Genomic DNA, 25,105 nt, shown 5'->3' with positions numbered 1-25,105 from the left:
TCACCATGTACTGGCTCAGGCCTCGTAGGTTCAGGATGGGCCTGAGCCGGCCTTTGGGATAAGGAAATAGCGGGAGCAGTACCCCTTGCGTTCAAACTCCGCTGACACCACTTCTACTGCTCCTAGGCCAAGGAGCCACCCCACCTCCTGCTCGAGCAGAGCCTCATGAGAGGGGTCCCCCAGGAGGGATGGGGGCGGATGGTGGTTGTGCAGGGTAGAGGTAAACTTGAGGATGTAGCACACAACTGGCTGGAGAAGGGAAGCTTTATAGAGGGTGGATCCCTGATGAGAACTGGTAGGTTGCCCCCGGGTGTCCCATCAAAACTACCATTTCCCTGCCTGTTTGCCCTTGCAGGACCCAGGCTGGGGGGCAGACCGAGATGATCTCTGCAGCCGTTTCTTATAATCCCGCAACTTTTTATAAGGGGGCTCATATTTAGAGTGGGTGGCCTGGGTGGGAGACTGCCGTGGCTTAAACTTCGGTTTAGCTGGAGCTGGAATATAGAGGCCAATAGTCTTAAGCGTAGTGCGGGAGTCCTTCAGGCCATACAATTTTATGTCCGTCTGTTCCGCAAACGGAGCCTTGGCGTCAAACGGGAGGTCCTGCAAGGAGCTCTGCACCTCACTCGACAGCCCGGATAGCAGAAGTCACGATGCCCTTCTCATGGACACCGCAGAGGCTATGGACCAAGCGGCCACGTCCGCCGCATTCGACGCTGCCTGCAGGGTTGCCCTGGCAGCTGCTGTAACCTCCTCCTCCAGAGTTTTGAACTCCTTCCTGTCACACTCCTGGAGGGAGTCCTCGAACTTGGGCAGAGAGCCCCATAGATTGAACTCATACCGGCCCAGGAGAGCCTGATGGTTCACCACCCATAACTGAAAGCTCAAGGATGAATAAATTTTTCTCCCAAAAGAATCCAGCCTCCTTGAATCTTTATTTTTCAGAGTAAGGACTGGTTGGCCCTGCAGTTCCCTATGGTTGACCGACTCAACCACCAGAGAGTTAGGAGCAGGGTGGGTGTAAAGGTATTCATGTCCTTTGGCGGGCACAAAATACTTGCGTTCCACACTCTTAGAGATGGGGGACAATGTGGCCGGGGTTTGCCACAAGGCATTTGAAATTTTTGCCACCCCTTCGTGGAGTGGCAAGGCCACGCTGCCCGGTACTGATGCGGACAGGACGTTCAAAAGAGAGTCCAAGGACGACTCCACCTCCTCTGCCTGAAGGTTGAGGTTTGATGCCACCCTTTTCAGTAGCTTCTGGTGGGCTTTAGAGTCCTCCTACGGGAACAGAGGGAGGAGGGGACGTAAATCGGCTCATCATGGGAGGGCGAGGAGGCAGGTGCAGTACTTTGCGTGTCCACCAGCACAGGAGGATCCACACCCTGGTCGCTCTCCGGGCATGGCGCCAAAGATGCACGTCCCATTGACTCCTTCCTCGGAGGCTGGCAGAGGGAGGCTGACAGCCATTCCAAGGCTCCGGCCACTGAGTGAGCCCCCATCAGGGGCTGCATCGGGGGCCATGGTGCTCACCAGTACCACTGTGCCGGCCACGGGGCCCAGCGTCACTGCACCGGTGCTGTGGCACCAGTGGAGCAGGCCGTTTGGCCTGGCTGGCCTGACCCATCAATGGACGACTAGGAAGGGAGGCTGGGCTGACGTAGGACCTGCCACTGTCCCTGGACTGGGACGAGTGGCAGCGCTGGGAGCGGTGCCGACCATGAGACTGCGACCCCGACATGGAGGAACGGTACCACTGGAAGCAGCTGCTCCATGATCGGCTCCAGTGGGTGGATCTGTGCCGGCGAGGCGCCGATGACCTATGCCCGGGGCTGTGGGAGCGGTGCTGTGGTGGGGTCCTGGAGCGAGACGATGAACGAGAATGGCGTTGATGTTCGTGTCGCGACTGGCTACGATAGCCCTTCTGAGACGAGGACCTTCGGCATCATCTGCCTTGGTCCCTTCTGTATGTGCTCCTCGAGGCAGAGCGGTGTCTGGAGTCTCTGTCAGATGGAACCCAGCGAGACAACCTGGTTGTCTGCGTGGACTATGCATGGTACGGTTGCTGAGCGGTAAACGGCGTTTGGAATATTCAGTTGACCGAGATCAGTACTGAGTTGGGGGCGACTGCGGAGAACCCAGCAGAGGCTTGCCTCTGGACCGCGGGGCCAACATTGGCAGTGCTCCTGGTACCATCATGAACTGCTTGCATGGTACCATCATGAACCATCCTGGGCTGCTTGCAGGGCCTCTGGCGTGGAAGGCATCCAGACATCCAGGGAAGCCTGCTCCGAACAGGCTGGGCTACTCTGCTTGACCAAGTCGGAGGCCTAGAGGCCGATGGGGACCGAGAACTGCCCAACATGGGTATAGCCTCTCCCTCAGTCTTGCTCTGGTGCCGCAGTTGGGAAGGCCTCTTCTTAGCCTTCTTGGCATGCCGCTTGGATGGGGAGGGGTGCCGACTGGTAGATGGCACCAGGGTGTGACCACGCACCGACACCGCGGTACCCGGTGCTGACTTGGAGCGGCGCACTGGAGTCGGGATCAACGCTGACTCCATCAGGATGGCCCGGAGCCTAATGTCCCTCTTTCTTGGTCTGAGGCTTGAACGACTTGCAAATCTTGCAGCAATCGCTGAGATGGGTTTCACCCAAACAGCGTAAACAGTCTGCATGTGGATCACTCACTGGAATCTGTTGCCTACAAATGTTGCACGACTTAAAACCCAGGGCGTGGGGCATGCCCCGGCCCGGGTGCACTAACTAAAACTAATCAAACTACTAACTACAGGTACCATACCCTGAACGAACAAGAGTTCTGGCAATGAGCTGTAGCAAAGCTGGACCAGAGCAGTTCCGAAGCACCTTCACTGGTGGCAAGAAAGAAGCGAGTATGGGGGGAGTGCGCAGTGCCCCTTATACCGTGCCATGGAGGCGCCACTCCAGGGGTCGCTAGGGGCACTCCCCTATAGGTATTGCTAGGGGAAAAACTTCCAATACCGGTGCTTGTGGCGAGCACGCACACCTATTGTGGAATACACATGAGCAATCACTTGAAGAACATCCTATACAAACATCTTAACCTCTGCACAGTTTGCAAATGATTTACCTCCATTTTATCTTCAACCAATTATTATATGTGGTATCTGAATGATCACTTAGGCCACACAGAAGCGTCAATCATGGTGGAGGAACAATACTATCAACAAGAAAAGCAAAATAATAATAATTAAAAAAACAAAGGTTTCAGAGTAGCAGCTGTGTTAGTCTGTATTTTCAAAAAGAAAAGGAGTACTTGTGGCACCTTAGAGACTAAAATTTATGTGAGCATAAGCTTTTGTGAGCTACAGCTCACTTCAGCATCCGATGAAGTGAGCTGTAGCTCACAAAAGCTTATGCTCAAATGAATTTGTTAGTCTTTAAGGTGCCACAAGTACTCCTTTTTTTAAAAAAAACAAAGCAGAGCAAATCTTTCTGAACACATTTGTATGGATATTCATGAGATCTCTTCTAACAAATTTTCTTGTAGCAAATAGAATTCATAGGAATGTCATGGAAAATGAACACAAATCAATGTAAATTCATGGTTTTTACCCGAGTTAATATCCATGAATACTCTTTTTCAGTATTTGCCCAACTCTAGATAAAAATAGATTTGTGGATTTCCCCATTTATCCTGACACTAGATTTGTAAGAGATCTAAATATGTCATTCTGCTGTCTTCATCATAGTCTACTGCTTTTCCACAAGGAAAAAACAATGTGAGATGGGACAGTGATGCTACTCCAGGGAAGAACAAAGGACAAGTAAAGGAGCCATCAGCGGCTGGTATTAGAAGCGTGGAAAGCCATCATTTTTAACGGCAATGCAGGGGATGAGAAAAGGGAAAACAGTTTACTGATTCAATATAATTTATGTCCGATACCACTGAAAGGCAGTAAAAAGTGAATTTCTAAATGCATATCCTTATTGAACGTCTAATTTAAAGGCTTAAGAAAAAGGGAGGAGAAGTAAAGGAAGATACTGACTGGAAGAGGTTTCAGAAGGGGCATCAGAAATATGGAGTCTAACATCCAGTGCACTTGAAACTGGTTTATCATGACGAGAAGTTGTTTTTGGTTCAATATTTAATTCTGTGGCAAAAGATCAGTGTCTCAAAATCACCAGAGATAATTCAGTAAAAGACAGGAATTTTTCCTCACTTGAATATTTAAATGCTTTCTTCCCAGGAAGATTGATTTTTTTAAGCTATGAGAATATTAAATATTCAGACTACTTATTTATTATCATCTCATCATAGTCTTAACTGCACTCCAACAGCCAGAATGCCTCAGAAATCTAGCTTTTCAGTTTCAAGTATTGTCTAAAATTATAGACAGGGCGTGAAAAAAAAATCACTTTTCCTGGTGAGCATGGAAACCTAAGCTATGAATTTCTACAGAATGCAAGACTTCATTAAAAAAGCAGAAATCTCTAGCCTTAAAATTTTCGTTGCAGCCATACTGTACATGAACAGAACAACGCAGAATTGTCTTCTTGAGTCTCCAGACAACTCCATCTCCTCTCCTCTGTTCATGACCATCAAGCAGCAGGAGAGGGAATTTTAAAAGATTCTGGTCAGTTTCACGGCTGCTATCCAGAATCTTTGGACAGCAATGAAGCTACAGTATCAAGAATGTCAATATTATGCCACTACTAAGGACAGATATGAGCACCACAGACGTAGACTCTAAAGATATACCACAAGGAAGACAACCCAAAGAGAGAGTCTGGGGTAACAAGAGAGTAGTTGTGACCTCTTCACCAAACTCCTTTACAGTAACTCAGGGTATGTCTACACCTCGATAAAACAACTGTACTAGCTAACTCAGCTCAGGCTACAGGGCTATAAAAATTGCACGACAGACATTTAGACTAGTGTTGGAGCTCTGGGACCCCCCTGATCCTGTAAGATGCTTTGACCAGACCAGAAAAGAAGATATAACTAGACATCACCATCAACTTTATGGCTGTGTCCCTGAATAACTCTGGACTCACAGGGACGTCAGTTTTCTCGAACCTGTTTTCTAGCAGTGTCCTTTTGCCTTCTACAGTATCGCAGTTATTTCGGAATTAGCCGAGTTACTTCGAAATAAAACTGGTTCTGTCCACACGACCAAACCAGTTTTTTCGATTTAAAGGGCTCTTTACTCCTATTTTTGTACTCCACCTCAGCAAGAGGAGTAGTGCTAAAATCAAGATTGCAGGTCCGGGTTACAGGTACTGTGGACTCAATGTGACGATATTGGCCTCCGGGAACTATCCCAGAATGCTCCCTTGTGACCACTCTGGACAACACTCTGAACTCCAATGCACTAGCCAGGTAGGCAGTAAAAGTCCCGGGAACTTTTGAATTTCCTGTTTGGTGACCATCAGCACAGTCCACCACCACAGGCAACCATGCAGAGTCCACCATCACAGGTGCCCATGCAGTCCCAGATTCGCAGACGAGCTCCAGCATGGTCCGAACAGGAGGTACTGGATCTCATTGCATGTTGGGGAGACTAATCTGTTACGGCAGAACTACGTTCCAAAAAAAGGAACGCAAATACGTGTGCTAAAGTCTCTAGGGCCATGACAGAAAGAGGCTACTCCAAGGACACAGAACAGTGTCATACAAAAATCAAGGAGCAAGTGTACCAAAAAGCCAGGGAGGTGAATGGGTGCTCTGCGTCACAGCCCCATACATGCCACTTCTACCATGAACTGCATGCAATTATGGGGGGTGACGACACCACTACTCCACCACCGTCCGTGGACACCTGCAAGGGGGGAGTAGCCCGGAGCGAGAAGGATGAGTTTTTGGAGGAGGAGGAGAAGGAGGAGGTGAGTGCACAGGCGGAAAGTGGGGAATCTGTTTTCCCCCCTAGCCAGGAACTATTCTTAAAGCTGGAGCCAATAGCCTCCCCTTACTCCCAAAACACGCTCCTGGACCATGACCCTGGAGAAGGCACTTCTGGTGAGTGAGAGCTTGATTGGAGCCATGTGGTGGGGGGAAACCCAGCTGCGCTGGGCTGTTCGCATTTAGTTTAAAGGGCTCATCACTGCACAGAGCCTCATCGGAGTCCCGCGGTGGGTGTGTGTGCACGCGTGCGGTGAGGGTGCTGTGTGAAGCGATCATCCCAGAGAGCCCGCAGGCTGCCTGCAACCTGAATTCTGTTGCCTGGCCGCTGCCTGCAAGCTGAATTCTGTTGCCTGGCCGCACGTGTTGGCTTACTCACACCAAAGTGGCAGGCACTTCAGTATAAGAGACAAAATGAGATCTTGTACAGAAAGAACATGTGCCGTGTACTATGAATTACCTGTTTCACTGAGAAACAGCTGTCCCCTTTGTTCTCTAAAATGTATCTTTTAAAATACTACCCTCCCTTTTTCTCCTCCTGCAGCAGGTGCAAATGTTTCAATGTGGCCCCTATCTACACCATCCCAGAGGCTGGTCCAGATTAGAAGGCGGAAAAAACGAACTCGGGACGACATGTTTGCCGAGCTCATGCAGTCCTCCTGCACTGATACGGTCCAGCTGAATGTGTGGAGGCAAACAATTGTGGAGTCACGTAAAGCGTTACATGAATATGAAGAGAGGAGGGACATGTGCGACGAGAGCAGGCAGGATGCTACAGTCAAGCTCATGAGGGAGCAAACTGACATGTTCCGCTGTATGGTGGATCTAATGCGGGAAAGGCAGCAAGACCACAGACTGCTGCTGCAGCCCCTGAATAACCGCCCTCCCTCCTCCCCAAGTTCCATAGCCTCCTCACCCAGATAACCAAGAACAGGGGGGGGAGGGCGGGGGAAGGCTATGGGGATCCACACAGTCAACCCCAGAGGATTGCACAAGCAGCAGAAAGCTGGCATACCCGAAATTTTGATCTGGTTTCTGGACTTGTCCTTCCCTCCTCCTCCACACCTGTAACCCAATACCCGCCCTCCCTTGTCTAGCTTCTGATTTCTCTCAATGTTTTGTGCAACAAATAATAAAGAACGTTTTTTAAACAGTTGTGACTTTATTTCCTTTCATTATATATATATATATATATATATATATATATATATATATATATATAGGGGGCGGCTAACTTTAAGAGAAACAAACAACTCTCACACGGTATCCTGGCCAGTCATGAAACTGGCTTTCAAAGCTTCTCTGATGTGCAGCGCGCCATGCTGTGCTCTTCTAATCGCCCTGTTGTCTGGCTGTGCGAAACTGGCCACCAGGCGAGTTGCCTCAACCTCCCACCCCACCATAAACGTCTCCCCCTTACTCTCACAGACATTGCGGAGCACACAACAAGCAGCAATTACAACTGGAATATTGGTTGCGCTGAGATCTAACCGAGTCAGTAAACTGTGCCTGTGTGCTTTCAAACATCCAAAAGCACAATCTACCACCATTCTGCACTTGCTCAGCCTATAGTTGAACTGCTCCTTACTACTGTCCAGGCTGTACGTACGGCTTCATGAGCCATGGCATTAAGGCTGGGTCCCCGAGGATAACTATTGGCATTTCAACATCCCCAACAGTAATTTTCTGGTCTGGGAAGTAAGTTCCTTCCTGCAGCTGTTCAAACAGACTAGAGTTCCTCAAGATGTGAGCTTCATGCACCTTTCCCAGCCATCCCATGTTGATGTCGGTGAAACGTCCCTTGTGATCCACCAGTGCTTGCAGCACCATGGAAAAGTACCCCTTGCAGTTTATGTACTGGCCGCCCCGGTGTGCCGGAGCCAAAATAGGGATATGCGTTCCGTCTATCGCCCCACCGCAGTTAGGGAACCCCAGCGCATTAAAGCCATCCACAATGGTCTGCACATTTCCCAAAGTCACTACCCTTGATAGCAGGTGGTCAATGATTGTGTTGGCTACTTGCAGCACAGCAGCCCCCACAGTAGATTTCACCACTCCAAACTGATTCCTGACTAACTGGTAGCCGTCAGGTGTTGCAAGCTTCCACAGGGCTATGGCCACTCACTTCTCAACTGTGAGGGCTGCTCTCATTTTGGTGTCTTTGCGCTTCAGGGCAGGGGACAGCAAGTCACAAAGTTCCATGAAAGTGGCCCTACACATACGAAAGTTTCTCAGCCACTGGGAATCATCCTGTACCTGCAACGCTATGCGGTCCCACCAGTCTTAGCTTGTTTCCTGGGCCCAGAATCGGGGTTCCACAGCATGAACCTGGCCCAACACCACCGTGATCTCCCAATCGCCACATGCCATGCCATCTGTGTCCATGTCCTCATCACTGTAGTAATCGCGCTGTCGTCGCTTCCTCACCCGGTTTTGCAGGTTCTGCACATACTGATGGATAATGCGCGAGGTATTTACAATGGTCAAAACTGCAGCGGAGATCTGATTGGGCTCCATGGCTATGGTGCCTGCACGGATAATCTTGGAAAAAGGGTGCGAAATGTAGGAGAGCAGAGTGGCAGCGGAAGCTGTGCTGTTTGGTTCACGGTAGCCGAACAATGGCGGAAAATGGTTGTCTTCTGTGGCTTTCATGGAGGTGGAACCCAGGACAGACAACATGGAGAAGCTCCAAAGTGTGGCAATAGCGGGAGACCAGAGTTGGCGGCGGAAGCTGTGCTGTTCGGTTCACGATGGCCAAGCAAAGTTGAGTTGGAGATGTGGATTCATAGTAGAAGGAGAGCAGCGGTGCACCGTCTGCTGAAAGCAGTATGGCATCTGTAAGCCAAAAAGGCGCGAAACGATTGTCTGCTGTAGCTTTCTGACGACACACACCCAGAAACACCTGCAAGAATGTTTTTGCCCCACCATGCACTGGGAGCTTAACACAGAATTTCAATGGGCAGCGGGGACTGCGGGAACTGTGCAATAGCTACCCACAGAGCACTGCTCTGACATTCGATGCTAGCCTTGGTACTGTGGACGCAATCTGCCGAATTCACACACTTTAGTGGGTACTCAGAAGACTGAATGTATAAAATAGCTTCTGAAAATTCAAATAGAATAATTTCAAAATAATTTCGTACTGTAGACATACCCTAATAAGATTAACCTTCACTGCAGAATTAACTTGAGTTATCTACTCTGAAGTTAGTTTAGTTCAAGTGACAGTGGTCATGCTGAGAAAAGGGAGAAAAGGTGGAGAAGTTGCACTGTATGTAAGAGAGCAGTATGATTACTCAGAGCTCCAGCCTCAAAAATGGAGGACAGCCTGTTCAGAGTCTTTGGGTTAAGTTTAGAGGCAAGATCAACAAGGGTGATGTCGTGGGGGGCATCTGCTATAGACCACCAGACCAGGAGGATGAGGTAGACGAGGCTTTCTTCAGACAACTAACTAATAGAAGTTTCCAGATCACAGGCCCTGGTTCTTATAGGGGACTTCTGACATCTGCTGGGAGAGCAATACAGCAGTGCACAGACAATCCAGGAAGTTTTTGGAGAGTGTTCGGGACAACTTCCTGATGCAAGTGCTGGATGAACCAATGAGGGGCTGTGCTCCTCTTGACCTGCTGCTCACAAACTGGGAAGAATTGGTAGGGGAACTAGAAGAAGGTGGGCAGCAGTAACCATGAGATGGTCAAGTTCAGGATCCTGACAAAAGGAAGAAAGGAGAACAGCAGAATATGGACCCTGGACTTCAGAAAAGCAACTAATGGACAACTACTGATTAATAAATTTTCACAATACTATTATAATTTTGAATATTTCAATAAAGTCTCCCCACCCACCACAAATTTATTTTCTTCATGACAGACTTAGAAATGTTGATGAACCTTGACAATGGAACACAGAACAAGTTCACAGAGTAGTAATGCTAAAACCTGGATTTAGTGGGCCACTCTAAAGCACTCTACAAAATCCTTCACTTTCAGTATAAGTCAAATATAACAGATAGAAACTATCCTAAAGAAATGTGTAAACAATACTCATTTGGCTTTCAATTACTTCAGTTCAGTTGAGCCCCAAAAAAAGAATATGTACGCTCCTGTGTTTAAGGCTTCGCAAGGATCAGAATACTGTTTCTGACTGCACTATACTATTTAATTTACAAAAGACTCTTGAGAATTAGATGCTCACAAGGTAGGGAAGTACTTTCAGAACTAAATCAATTTGAAGAATTTGTTATAAGGGCCTGACCTGTATCATTACATTTCAACTCTGAGTAGGGAATAAAAATCATCAGAAATTCTCTCATTAAATGTTTGTAAAAGACATTGAAATGAAAATAGCATTTGGGGTTTTTTTAAATGTAAACTTCATAATGCAGAGTTGGTGAAGCAAACAAGGCTGAATTTCAGCATTGATATGAGAGAGAGAATGAATGTGATTTTTCATAATTATGGACGCAACAGACCAAAACCAGATTAGTTTTTATTCATAAACAATTTCACCAAAATAGTTGATGGGTCGCAGCTTAGTACTTCACTTAGAGAAGTTGAAGGAACATATAAATATAGTAAAAAACAGAGATAAGTTACTTACTGATGTAAATGCTGAAAGCTCCTCTTCAGTTAGCTTGTGTATTGGGTTGTTCTTCTGGAAATCTATGCTGTGAAACAAGAATTATTTGAGTATACACAAAATAATTACAGTTCAATGGGTACAATCTTTATATATAAAGCATGCTTCTCAAATTTGCAAAAAGCTAAAAACATCTTCTAGAAAACAATGTTATGAATAAAAAATATTTTATTATGTATGTGCAACAGAGGGTTTGAGCCTTTGTCCTTAAGTCAGATAATTGAAAAAAGAAAAAAACCCCATATTTGGGTATGTTACATCCTGTCAAGGTGGTTTTCGAAAGATGGTACCCAAGAGATAGGTTGTTAAGGCCCTTCAAAGTGGCCATTAATCACTGTTTTCTCTTCCTTAGTGCCACCTTCTAGAGGGTGGAGAGCAAAACTGTTGTATGAACTTCTATTATAGCTCTTTGCCTTCAGAAAACTGGGAGAACTAGAGGAAGGATTTAATAAGTGTCAAGGGGGACACAAAGAGAAAGAAAGTGGTCAGAGAAAGGGATTACTTTCAAGGGATGTTATGCGTTTAGTTGTCTTTTTTATCCACTCACTCTCTCTGTAAACAAGCCAAGACACTTTATCTTGTTTAAGCTTATAAGCAGTGTAAATTGAGCTATATTAAGCCAGTATTTTAAATCCATTTTCTGTCTTTCTAGGAACTTGTTTATGTTCGGATTACTGATCCATGGGTAACTGGACACAATCTTCTTCAAAAAGAAAAACTCCATAACCTTTAAAGGAGAAGTACTAAAAGGTAAAGATTTCTGGAACCTGCAACCTCCTCTCAATCTGTCAAGGAGCACTGACAGAGGGCTCCTTGCCCAGTAAGCTGCCAGCAAGCCATAGTGAGCAAACACAAGGGAAAAGCCAAAAACAGAGCAGAAGATGAGAGTTGGCAAGCATATTAATCATAGTAGGATGTATCTGTAAAGCCAAAGAAGGAAATGGGTACACAACTCCAAATAATTGGACATTTCTTACATGAACAACTCAGAATAGCTCACCAAATCCCATAATGTAGTGCTAGTGATATATGAAGTCCATCAAATAATACAAAAGGAGACAACAGGGTTATAATTCCACTCCCATGTGAAACACCAAATTATATTAAGGCCTAAATCACACTATAAACAAAGAATGATCTCCGCTGAAACTTTATAATTGCTTTTTGCAAAGTATAAAGAATACAGTGGTAGCGTTCTTCAGATAAAGTTGCAAAAATTCTCATGTTTCATACTGAACATGGAAAGTGATTATGCTCTTTAATTCTATACACTTCAAATGGGAGAAATTTTTGGTCTCAAATCTAATTATCCTCCAACTGTAATAATTATACTTTGTGCATATATTGTACAGTTACATTATAGACATAATATACAACTATTTGTATACATAATATACAACTAGTTAAAAGATTGTTACCACTCATAAGCACAATGGACAAGTTAAAGTTGCATTTTAATCATAACATTTTCATTTCCTGAATTGTGTCCATTTATATTTTTCAACCTTATGTTTCATTAATATCACAGCAGAACATAATTTCAATACAGAATAAATTCCCTCACTGACATCTATCTATGGAGAAAGCTTAACTTGAAAATGTTATATAGTATTGTACCTAAAATATTTACATTTTGTTTTCTTTGCTCTCACCACACTGAACATCCTCCTAATCCACTGCAACTACCTAATTCAGAGTTGGGAAGGAATTTTCATGGATCATGGGATTTTATTAATCCCATTTAAAAATTTTTATTGAATACCATTTTACTTCCTCCAGAGTAACAAATATAATATGTACACAGCATCCGAGAAGCATACCATAGGTTTTTCAGAACAAAGGAAAGAGATACCTTGTCCAAGGAGCTTTATCTAGCTCTACATGTGACTCAAGAACTCAGTGACAGATAAAAAAGATGATGGGGTCTCAGAGAGGGCACAGTAGGGAAAAAGGAGGATGAGAAATACAATAATTTTTATTTGCATTCCAATAGTGCCTAAACACCTCATCATTGTAGGTTTCAGAGTAGCAGCCGTGTTAGTCTGTATTCGCAAAGAGAAAAGGAGTACTTGTGGCACCTTAGAGACTAACAAATGTATTTGACCATAAGCTTTCATGAGCTACAGCTCACTTCATAGGATGCATTCAGTGGAAAATACAGTGGGAAGATTTATATACATAGAGAACATGAGACACTGGGTGTTACCATACACACTGTAACGAGAGTGATCAGGTAAGGTGAGCTATTACCAGCAGGAGAGCAGGGGGGTAGGGGGGGCGAACCTTTTGTAGTGATAATCAAGGTGGGCCATTTCCAGCAGTTGACAAGAACGTCTGAGGAACAGTGGGGGGGGGGGGGGGGAATAAACATGGGGAAATAGTTTTACTTTCTGTAATGACCCATCCACTCCCAGTCTCTATTCAAGCCTAAGTTAATTGTATCTGGTTTGCAAATTAATTCCAATTCAGCAGTCTCTCGTTGGAGTCTGTTTTTGAAGTTTTTTGTTGAAGAATTGCAACTTTTAGGTCTGTAATCCAGTGACCAGAGAGACTGAAGTGTTCTCCGATTGGTTTTTGAATGTTATAATTCTTGATGTCTGATTTGTGTCCATTTATTCTTTTACGTAGAGACTGTCCAGTTTGACCAATGTACATGGCAGAGGGGCATTGCTGGCACATAATGGCATATATCACATTGGTAGATGTGCAGGTGAACGAGCCTCTGATAGTGTGGCTGATGTGATTAGGCCCTATGATGGTGTCCCCTGAATAGATATGTGGACACAGTTGGCAACGGGCTTTGTTGCAAGGATAGGTTCCTGGGTTAGTGGTTCTGTTGTGTGGTGTGTGGTTGCTGGTGAGTATTTGCTTCAGGCTGGGGGCTGTCTGTAAGCAAGGACTGGCCTGTCTCCCAAGATCTATGAGAGTGATGGGTCGTCCTTCAGGATAGGTTGTAGATCCTTGATGATGCGTTGGAGAGGTTTTAGTTAGGGGCTGAAGGTGACGGCTAGTGGCGTTCTGTTATTTTCTTTCTTGGGCCTGTCCTGTAGTAGGCGACTTCTGGGTACTCTTCTGGCTCTGTCAATCTGTTTCTTCACTTCAGCAGGTGGGTATTGTAGTTGTAAGAATGCTTGATAGAGATCTTGTAGGTGTTTGTCTCTGTCTGAGGGGTTGGAGCAAATGCACTTGTATCGTAGAGCTTGGCTGTAGAGAATGGATCCTGTGGTGTGGTCTGGATGAAAGCTGGAGGCATGTAGGTAGGAATAGCGGTCAGTAGGTTTCCTGTATAGGGTGGTGTTTATGTGACCATCGCTTATTAGCACTGTAGTGTCCAGGAAGTGGATCTCTTGTGTGGACTGGTCCAGGCTGAGGTTGATAGTGGAATGGAAATTGTTGAAATCATGGTGGAATTCCTCAAGGGCTTCTTTTCCATGGGTCCAGATGATGAAGATGTCATCAATGTAGCGCGAGTAGGGGCATTAGAGGACGAGAGCTGAGGAAGTGTTGCTCTAAGTCAGCCATAAAAACGCTGGCATACTGTGGGGCCATGCAGGTACCCACAGCAGTGCCGCTGATTTGAAGGTATACATTGTCCCCAAATGTGAAAAAATAGACTCCAACGAGAGACTGCTGAATTGGAATTAATTTGCAAACTGGATACAATTAACTTAGGCTTGAATAGAGACTGGGAGTGGATGGGTCATTACACAAAGTAAAACTATTTCCCCATGTTTATTTCCCCCCCACTGTTCCTCAGACGTTCTTGTCAACGGCTGGAAATGGCCCACCTTGATCATCACTACAAAAGGTCCCCCCCCGGCTCTCCTGCTGGTAATAGCTCACCTTACCTGATCACTCTCGTTACAGTGAGTATGGTAACACCCATTGTTTCATGTTCTCTATGTATATAAATCTCCCCACTGTATTTTCCACTGAATGCACCCGATGAAGTGAGCTGTAGCTCACGAAAGCTTATGCTCAAATAAATTTGTTAGTCGCTAAGGTGCCACAAGTACTCCTTTTCTTTTTTCCTCATTCTAGGTGCTGGACAAACAGCTACACATTTCCTCTGCCTCAAAGAGCTTACAGTCTAAGCGAGCAAGACAGAAAAAAAAGTCATGTTGGATATGTCTACATTTTTACTTATTAATTAACCCAGAGTATATATTAATACCTGGGGGTGGGGGGCAAACAGCTGTGCATAGCTCTCTATCAGTGTTATAGAGGGCAATTTTATCAAGACTATAGCTTAGTATATGCTCTAGTCTTGATTTAAAAAAAAAAAAAAAGACCTTATTTCACTGAGATTTTATTTAACATTTCACAAGATTCAAGGGAGATTTTACAAAAGGAACAAAGATACCAATAAACTTACCAAACTCCAAGGATAACAGCAAGTTCTTCTGCACACAGGTCAGGCAACTGGTACTGATCAGCATCTGCTAATTTTATCTCATTTAGCACTGTGTCATCATTTAAATCATAATTCTGTTGAAAAACACATTGTAAAGTAAATACAAACTATTATAGTAATACCTTTAGCTTATTTTGTTGCCCCTAATATCAAATGAGAACATATTTAACTGTTTGAATGTCACAATAGATATTTTATAAAATAACTGAACTGCAAATCAGCTTTTATAATTCTTTAGCAGCAACTCTCCAGCTGTCTGAACAGTGGAAAGGAGCATCATCCAGTCCTTTTTTGCTAGAAGGATAGTCATTGTGCTGCAGAATGTCAAAGATCTGACACTGGGGGCATTTTCACTGCTCTAATAGGAAAATGAATATTGTCTTCAAGAGAGAAGGGCAACAACTATGACTATCTTTACTGATTTTTTTTCCCAGTTAACACCACCATCCAAGAAAGACTGTTTTTATGGTTTGTCACAAGAGAAGATGGATTTTACAATGATTCTCAGTAATTAGTTTTTGTTTCAATGTTCACTGAACATGCAATATTTTATGATTACTGACCCTTTAAATGATGAAGTTAATGTTAAGACCTAAAAATAATCTATAAGGTCAATAACTGAAGTTTAATCGTGAGGCCAAAAAGCTTGAAACTGGCAGAAGTACAAAAATCTTAGAACTACAACAATACGTCAAATAAAACAAAGACGTTCTATTCATCTACTCCCTCAAAACAAAGGGCTTTTTGTGTGAAAATATGCAGTTCTGTTCTCTTTTTAAAGTATACTGAAAGTACATTTCTAGAGTATGTTGGTATTCATCACAGTTTCTATGTATTGACTAAACACAGCCAACCAAAAATTCTATATCCTCTTCCAATATGAGCTAGCCACTTAAGAAGAGAGCAGCTGACTGTACTTCATCAGACGTAACAGAAGTTACATTAAGGAATTATAAGATAATCAATAAGCAGTGTCCAAGTTCTAGTCTACAAGCCAGAGAAATTACAGCAGTCATTAGGCTGACTGAACAGATTCAGTTAGTGTTAACTTACTTATGTAAGATGGTCAATTGAAATATATTATATTGAGATTAGATCATGTCTTGCACATGTTTTTACAATCCAAGCTGACAAACTACATGAAAAACGAAAGAAGCTGTTCAGGACTGTTTTCAGATTAAGACTAATCCAACATTCCTCACACCAGAATGGCATTAAGAGTCCTAAACACATACCCCACATCTCAGGCCTTGCCTCTACACAATTGTGCACCTATTTAACTAAAGGCATGATTTTAAGAGATTTAGTTTAACTTGTGTACGTCCATCTGACTATAGACAAGGCCTCTGAAATTTACCTTCTCACAGCTCTATTCTTCTACCTTCCTGCAACAAAAAAGAAGTCTGAAACTGTTTGTTCCGAGATAAAAAATATATTTTCTTGTGATGCAACCAAACACACCAAGGCTACCTCTACACTATGAATAAGGGTGTGATTCGAATACACATACTCGTGCTGGCTTTCACAGAGCTAACAAATAGTGTACTCATGGTAGCATGGATAGCAGCTGCGGAGGCACAGCCTGTCCTTGCTAAGTACTCACCCACTGGTTTTCATGTGCTTCTGCAGCTGCTACACTGCAATTTAGACTCACACTAGTTCAATGAGAGTTAGCACAAGTATGTGTATGTGAGCAGGGCAAGCACACCCCTAGCTCATAGTAAAGAAGTAGCCTAAAGCTGGCCAGCACCAGATGGCATTAGAGAGTACCTATGTTAGTTTGATTGCATCTAGTCAAGTACAAAGTCAGATGGCTTCATTGGCTTTGTTTTGTACAATTATTATTCACCATATATTGCAATTAATAGGTTTTTTGTTCAGTAAACTTTTCCATATTCCACAGAACACAAAGGAATTTAAGGATGCACTAAAAAAAAAATCAGCAAATGCCAGATTTAGAAGTTACATACAGCCTTAATTGCCCCACTTTTATGCATTATGATATAGTATTTAATTTTTTCAGCATTAAGAAATTCTACTTGCCCACACTCCTGGAACAAGCGTTTTTTGGACATGCAAGTCATCTTACTTGATGGGTGAGTAAAATGCCAGAGTATTAACCATAAGATGAAAATAATGAAAGGACAGACAAGCAAATTTTGTGCCTGAGCTGGTTTTTTTTTTTTTTACACATCAGTTTTTCAAGGCTGAATCACATAATCATAGACTATTTCTCAAACAGTATAATATTGTACATTTCCCCCCACAATCCTAGACAAGCATGGAGTGCCTTTTAATGTTTGCCATACTTATTCTGCGTGACTGAAAGCAGTCCCTGGATTCACACCGTACATGCTATGTAATAATCTTTATAGAAAATATGCCCCAGCCCAGAGCCCTATCCTGCACTGCAAACCCTTCATCCCAGGCCCCACTCCAGAGTCTGCATCTCCAGTCGGAGCACTCACACCCTCCCACACACCATCCCCTTGCCCCAGCCCAATGAAAATGAACATGTGAGCAAGGGTGGGGTAGAGCGAGCTACAGAGGGACGGGGGATGGAGTGATTGAGACAGGCCCCTGGAGAAGGGGTCGGACAAGGGTGTTGGGTTTCCTGTGATTAAAAAGTTGGCAACCCTAGGAGGTGATGGCAGGAAACAGCACAATTTGTTTGCATTGCAAAGCACATGTTTTAGTGAAAATCTGGGAGTAGGAGTGTGTTGGGGTCAGCCTGCAAGTAGTAACCAAGGAAGCCAGAACGTGACTGGTGTGTTGCTGGCAAACTGCTGGAGTCAGAACTGCTAGACCGGGGCCTGCCACTATACACAGCTAACACAGGTGGGGAAGAAAAAGCATGGAGGCTCCTTCACCACCAGACTTTATGTTGCCTTCCTTACCACTTGTATAAACTTTACTTTGAAGGGTAACCTTCACATGAATCCACTTTAAATGTTCACTGGACTATAAAAGAAAGGGGCGGAAAATCCCAAGTTCTCTCTTTCACCTAAGACAACAAAGGCACCATCACCTTTGGGCCTCTGGGAGACATCCTGACTGAGGAAAGGGTCAGCCATCGTCTTGCTGGAAGATTGTGGATGAGAAAGGCCCTCTTGAACCAAAATGTACTAGATTAAGTTTTTGACTTTTAGACACTTGTTTTTGCTTTTATTTGCTTATAATCATTTTTAACTTTATCTCTTATACTTGAATTCACTTAAAATCCTATTCTTTTGTTAATAAACTTGTTTTATTTTTACTCTAAACCAATCCAGCGCTGTGTTTAAACTGAACTGTTTGATAACTCAAGTTAAAGTAACAAACTGTTGAATATTGATTCCTTACAGGGGCAATGAACTGTCCAGGAGAGGGCTAGACGTTGCAAAGCACATGTTCTAGTGAAAATCTGGGAGTAGAATGTGTTGGGTCAGCCTGCAAGTAGTAACCAAGGAAGCCAGAGTGTGACTGGTGTGTTGCTGGCAGGCTGCTGGAGTCAGAGCTGCCAGACCAGGGCTTGCCGCTATACACAGACACTCAAGGTGTGAGCTACATGCTGGTTGGATGGCTGTGAGCAACAGCAGCAAAGCCTTCTGAGGCACCTAGGGGTGCATGACAGGCACTGATACAACGTTTACTGGTCAGGACTGTACCCCAGAAGGATTTTTGGATGTCAGTGGAAATTGCTCTGCCCCTCTAAAGATTTAGCCCCTAGCCATTTAATGCTAGTTTTACTCTAAAGTGTGAGAGACAGGGCATCAGGTGCTAGAAACCTACATGGTAATAGTGTGTTATTTCTGATGACCAGGTGAGCTTCAGTAGTTCCATTTTGGGCTATGAAAGGGTCCAAAGTGTCTCTCTCAGGGAGAAGGAAATGAGGGCAGGGACAGAGGCCTGGTTAATAGGTGTATTTTCTTTAAAACATTATTAAATTAAATAACAGTCTTCTTTATCTGTGCACTATGCGAGTTTAAGAGGAAAACGTATGCCAAGTGAATGTATGATCACAACTTCCGGATATGATCTACACATGAAAATTTCTGTGCATCAAATGGAATAAGACAGTCACTAAAGTCATACAACCCATCTTAGGGATTTATATACATTTATTTGTAATTTATTTAGATTTATAAAACAGATAATAGAAGCTCCTGTCCTAAGCTCTGGATGTCCTTTACAAAACTCAACATTCACAATAAACAAATTAAATCAAGTAAATCCACTACTAATAGTCCCAAAATCATGATCAAAACTTTTTCAGAACAAGTAAGTCCATCCTACTCACATTCTGACCCCTTTCCACAAATGTTCCAGAAGAGAAGCTTTGCTGTGTGTTCAAATGAGTTTTAAAAATCGTGAACTACTAAAGAACAATTTATTTCCACTGCATACCTTTGTTAAATTTTCCAGAGCAGTTGGTGCTGGGCTTAGCTCACGGTGAGAAAGGACGACATCATCTTTCCTTTGGACATCAAGTATAAGTTGTGCTACATGCTTTTCCTGAAATCGTGTTCTTTTTCCCAAAGCACCTACAGAAAATTAAGATTTATTAACTATTAAGAGGAATCAGGATCTCCAACACCACATGGAAAATGTATTTACTTACAAGTTCCATGTAAAATAAAAACAAAATGAGAACTAACCCACAAAATCCAAGAGCATTTTTTATTTATTTCTAACCCTGGTTCTTAAAATATTGGACTTTAAAATTCAGAGGTCACTACTGGACTCTGTCTGAGGACTATCACCTTTTCTTTAAAACAAACAAAAACAAAAAAGCCAACAACCTGACCCCCCCATATTTATTTTTCATGATGAAAAACTGTTCAGTGAATAAAGACTATAGTCATTAAAAATGATTTGATATTTCATTTTTATTTAATGAAATTCTTCTTAAAAGCTTTAAATTTGTATCTGCTGGGAGGTTGCACGTTTCATATTAAACCAGAATTTTTTTGATGCAACATTCCTACTATCCAGCCAAAACATGAATGTCAAAGTAAGTTTGTCTAGAATGCCAACAATCCCCACATGTTCATTTCATTTGCCTTCACATTAGACATCCTTTGTAACCCTTCTGATAGATTTACTGAGAGAAACCACAATACTTTTAGGAGTCTCGCTAGTTGAGAGAAATGCATGATCACCAGAATTCATTTCTAGGGCTATCCTAACCTCTGGCTAAAGTAGTAATTAAAAGCACACATATATCAAGGGCAGCAAACTATTTTTTCCGTTTAACAATAGCTTTTCTAGTTTAAATCTTTACATTTGAATGAGTTATTTCCCTAACGCCCCTTATTACGAAAAAATAGGTATAGCCGTTTAGGTAAAATCAAGCAACAGCTGACAAAAATCAACTGTCATTGCTGGGGTTTTATTGTCCCTTAACTGTTAAACTTTTATGTTCTGAGTCTCACACCATATGACACTGATTATGTTTTTAAATACATGAACTGAAAACAATTTGAATTAACTTTAGCAAAACCACTTTAGAATATCAAGTTTGTAGTACAGTCCATATTAGAACATAACAGAATGTCATGTCTTGGCTGTAGCATCAATTGCATATATTACATTTTCATACATTCAAAATCTATTGCAAACAGCTTTGTAACCATTTACTACTTAATCTTTAAAGTACTAGAGCTCTGAAAGAAGAATATGCTATTCAATTTGTATCAAAGACCAATTAGGAAATTACTGATCCCTTAAAATAGAGAACAACGAAGGAAGTGTGGAGCCAGTTAGAAAGTCGGGGAATTAATTCCAAATTATGTGGAAAGAAGTCTTATGATTTTAGGAATTACTTTCCGCAGTGCATAATGAACGTTGCATAAGGACATTCAATATGCACCCATCGTTCTTATTAAAGGATTACTAAAATTAAGTTTTAAGAGGAAAAAAACCTTGTGAATATACTGCTTGAAGAAAAATGGGAAGAAGACAGTTTCTAAATAATATATTTACAATTAGTTTAACAAGTACACAAGATTTTCCTTTTGGACCCAGATATGAATGAAATATGCAGGTGAAAAATTAGGTTTAAAAAATTATTTTATTTACATTATGAGACATTTTTAAAGACTTATAAGTAAACTTAGTGTTCACAAAAAGTGTCCTATTTACAGCTGGGAAATCCTATATTTATGGTATGAGGTATATATAGAGGCAACAGAAGTTCAAGATTCTCTGTACAGCCCAGCCAGTAAGCCCAAGCCTTGCTCTGAGGAATCAATTCATATGGAGGTTTGTGAAGATAATTCAATTTCCATGTTTCTACAGCCAATCGATTCTTGTCCTGTCTGTCAACATTGCCAAAAGACAGGATAGTGTGTTCTGTGATGTCAACAGCTGTTCATTACAAATTGGACTGATGCCACTATATAGGCACTGAACAGTCTTCAGAACTACTTTTGCATCCTACTAAAATAGACTAGACTCAATTCAGTGCCACAGAGGTGAGACTGAATCAAATTACCAATCCTCTGAGCCATCCAGACTCCATGCATTCTTGTTTCATCATTATAGTCTAACCAACAGTTATTGGTTTCAATTTTTATGTCCAAAATTTTGAAGCACGCCACCAGCCAGATCTGGAGACTCACTGACTTTAAGAATTTGCTTGAATATTAGAAACATATCAGGATGTGTCCTAATGCAGTAATACATGAAGCAGTTCCTCACATGGTGAAAGTTGCTTTTAAAAGATTACCATCCACCACGTAAAGAAACCAAAATAAAATCTTTTTCCTTCCTGGTGAATGACTTCGCCTGATACACTTTTTAGATTTCATATATTGGATATGGTATTCTAGTTCTGACCAAGAAAACCATGTGTTAAAAGATTGTAACTAAGGTTACTATGAATATTGTACATAATTTTCTTGGTCAATTTGATGTGGAGACAGATATTTTTAAGATCTTGTCCTATCGTGGTAGATATGACATTTTTACAAGTTTGGGCAATTTTCCCTCTGTTCCCAGTCCTCTCCATTTCCTCTATAGTATTTCTGGAGTTACCATTACATCTTTCATAATCATGAATAAACTATTGATACACAGAAGAAAAAAAAACATGTAATAAAATCCATTGCCCTTGCTATAGAATTACAAGACACAGAAAAGAAGGCTAATTTTCTAACAGCAAGAGGGTTAAGTGACTTTCTGTTTGTGCCATTTGTTACTACTATTTATAGTCTGTGTACACACTCTTCATCTTCCATGTTGTACATGAGTACTTCCAGGAATTACAATGATGTTTCACAACAAACAATGACTGCCTACTATTCTGCAGTTTTTCAGGAAGCGGTGCTTTTAGAAATGAAATCACAATACAACACTAAGTATCTCAGTGGATGTGTTGATTCTAGTTTTTCCTTCTGCACCCTCTCAGCACTATTTACAAGAGAACAGGAGCACAAAATGTAACTGTACAGATACCAATATAAATTCAGAATATGCTACAAGCTCAAGAATCAATCCCTTTCCCCCCACTTAAAATGAACCGTTGCCCTTAACAAGCAAGCATTTCCCAAACATTACCTCACTTCTATTTTTTCTTGGCCATTAAAAAAAAGTCAAGCCATACAAGGCTAGTTAAAGCACATTTTCATAATATTTGTAAACAAAAACTTACCTGTCAAATTAATCTGTAGTTTGGTTATGTCTTTAGCTGCGTTGAAATGCTTTTTAGCATTTTTATACTCATGGTAATTCAAAAATGTATAGGCACATTCAAGATGGAACTGAACTGCTAAATGCCAACATTCATCATCTGTGAACAAAGTCTCTAAGTTTGTCACTGCAAAATAAAAACCAAGAGGAAAAGAAGACATCAGAACACCCTCAGGGGAATGAAGTTCTAAGAAAAAACACTAACAATAACCCCCAAAAGGAAAGTTTGTTAAACTTACAGTGGGTGCAACATCCTCTATATCTCCACAAATTTAAAAGTTTGGAAGTGGGTGTTAATATGTTATCTGAATCTAAATCAGAACTTTTAAAAAGATATACATTTATTTAAGAAATTTCTTAAAAAGTTTCCTCTGTGGGGACAGCCACACAAAAACATTTTATCAGCTATATGATAAAAATGAAGGACAGTTCAATCTTCCTCTTTTATATTTGACAGTAAAGCTACACAGGACTGGTATCTTACCGATTTATTGCAAGTAGACAATCACTTGACATCCTCTTGGTGAAAGAGACAAGCCTATTTAATGTTACCTTTTTATAATCAGATTCATTCTCCAATTTACCGTGTCATGGGAAACGTGTTCAGGGAATGAGCTCAGCTTTATTTAGAACCGATGTGATATTTTTACAATGTAAATGGACACTGAGAACTGGAGTCCCCTGGGTGCTCACTGAGGGTAACAAATACAATCTTTTCATAGACAACCATCTTGTTAACTCTCTTTTAGTCACTGGGGTGACCATGGCAATAATGGAGAAGAGTAAGACTACATCTGTCACACCACCTTGAATGAAAATTAGTTAGGAACTTCAGTTCCAAGTATCTCGAGAAGTCAGTCAATGCAGACTGTCCAGCTGAACTGGACAGTCCACCTTCACACCAATTCCAACCGATAAGCGTACAGAATCTTTTGTTATTTACTTCACTTTACTAAAATAAATACTTCTCAGTGTTGGATCATATTAAAGAAGTTCTGTATTAAAATCACAAATGAGTTTGATTCCCCATAGTTTAAATTCCAGGGTATTACTAATTAACAGGTCTCTTGGTTTTTGGTACTGTTTCTCTCCCTCTATGTGTGTAACTTGCAAGCTGCTAATTGTGTTAGTACATTCTAAGACAGAGTCTGTTCTCAAAGCAATTCACAGAGAGAGAGACTCAAAGCAATACTCTAACAACAGAAACAACACCCAGAGACTCCCCACCCTTTTGTTGTATTAACAATTGTGATTAAAATAGAGATAGAGGATGTATGTGGATGGATGTTTGGTGTGGATAATAACTGAATGATCAGGGAGGTGCCAGCCTAAGAATCCAGTGTCCATCGGCTGAAGAAGGGTCAAGTGGAAATAACCGGAGGACCCCCCGGAGGGCAGACTGGAATCCACCCAACAGCCTCAAGAATGGGAGAACCAAAGAACAAGGTAACATCTTGGAGCCGTCAGGAACGTGCTATCTGCTGATTGATTCAGCAACAGCATGATGAAGCAATTCCCATAGACTGGCATAGGAAGAAATTCCTATAAAAATAGACTCTAAAAAGTGAGAACTTTGGGGTCTGATTCTGCAAACCAACTTCCAGGAGCATCAGATGAGCATCTGACAAGGCCCTGCTCCCTCCTCATGTCCAGGCCACCTGGCCAGTGGCTTGGCATGAGCAACTCTAAGGCTGGTAACTATGATAACAACCTTGCAGAACCTGTGTGTGTGTGTCTGTATGAATGAATGTGTGAATAAATATGAGATTGAATGGAATGTTATAGCTATAACTAACTGCTTACTATGATTCTTTCTGTATTCACAATAAATGTGGTATTTTGCCTTTTTCCCTTTAATAAGATCCTGCTGGTTTTTATTTTATTGGTATAACATCAGTAACTGTACACCTGAATTGATAAACCTGTGAATGACAAGCGTATGTCACATACTTGTGTTTCATTAACAAGTTTAATGCTAGTTGTCTAGAAATAATTGCTAAGCCAATACATTAAGAGTGCCAAGACTAACTCAGCATAGCACTACCTATGACAGGAAAATGACTTTCCTGCAGTAAAAACAGCTGAGAGAAATCGCGAGTGTCTAAAGCAATCACAGTCTAGAAATGGCACAGAGCTTGTGGTCACAAGAAAATGACAGCTTGTCAGAGAGATGAAGAAGCTTCAAGATGTAAGCTAAAGATATTTACTGTTATTGTGACTTGATTTGCTATCTTCTGATAAGCTGTAATACCCCAAGTTAAATTCCTTCTTTTAAGCTTGCTAAACCCTATTAGTAAGCTTAATCAACCCTATTAGTAATCATCTTTATTTTATTTACCATGATTACTTGTTCTCTCACTAAACATTCTATTTTGATTAATAAAATGAATTAAGAATTCCCAAGTTTGTTCTTCAGCTAAGCAACTGAAATACAAACAATCATGAAAGACATGGTACAGATAATTGGTTCTTTAAAATGTATTAGCCAATGTAGGCTTTACA

General features: G+C 42.1%; 1 protein-coding gene across 2 annotated transcripts in view; it reads right to left on the bottom strand.

Annotated features, from left to right (window-relative positions):
- TTC27 (tetratricopeptide repeat domain 27) overlaps positions 1–25,105 on the bottom strand; it is a 197,549-nt gene that overhangs the window by 119,955 nt on the left and 52,489 nt on the right. For both annotated transcript variants that reach the window (XM_077813550.1, XM_077813549.1), the window contains exons 6-9: positions 22,566–22,730; positions 19,319–19,455; positions 14,894–15,006; positions 10,480–10,546 (exon numbers count right to left, since the gene is read on the bottom strand). In XM_077813550.1, the coding sequence (XP_077669676.1) occupies positions 10,480–10,546; positions 14,894–15,006; positions 19,319–19,455; positions 22,566–22,730 (482 nt within the window). The remainder of the gene's footprint in view (positions 1–10,479; positions 10,547–14,893; positions 15,007–19,318; positions 19,456–22,565; positions 22,731–25,105) is intronic.

This window comes from Eretmochelys imbricata, chromosome 3 (genome assembly GCF_965152235.1).
Source record: "Eretmochelys imbricata isolate rEreImb1 chromosome 3, rEreImb1.hap1, whole genome shotgun sequence".
NCBI lineage: Eukaryota > Metazoa > Chordata > Testudines > Cheloniidae > Eretmochelys > Eretmochelys imbricata.
This window is presented reverse-complemented; position numbering and strand designations above follow the sequence as displayed.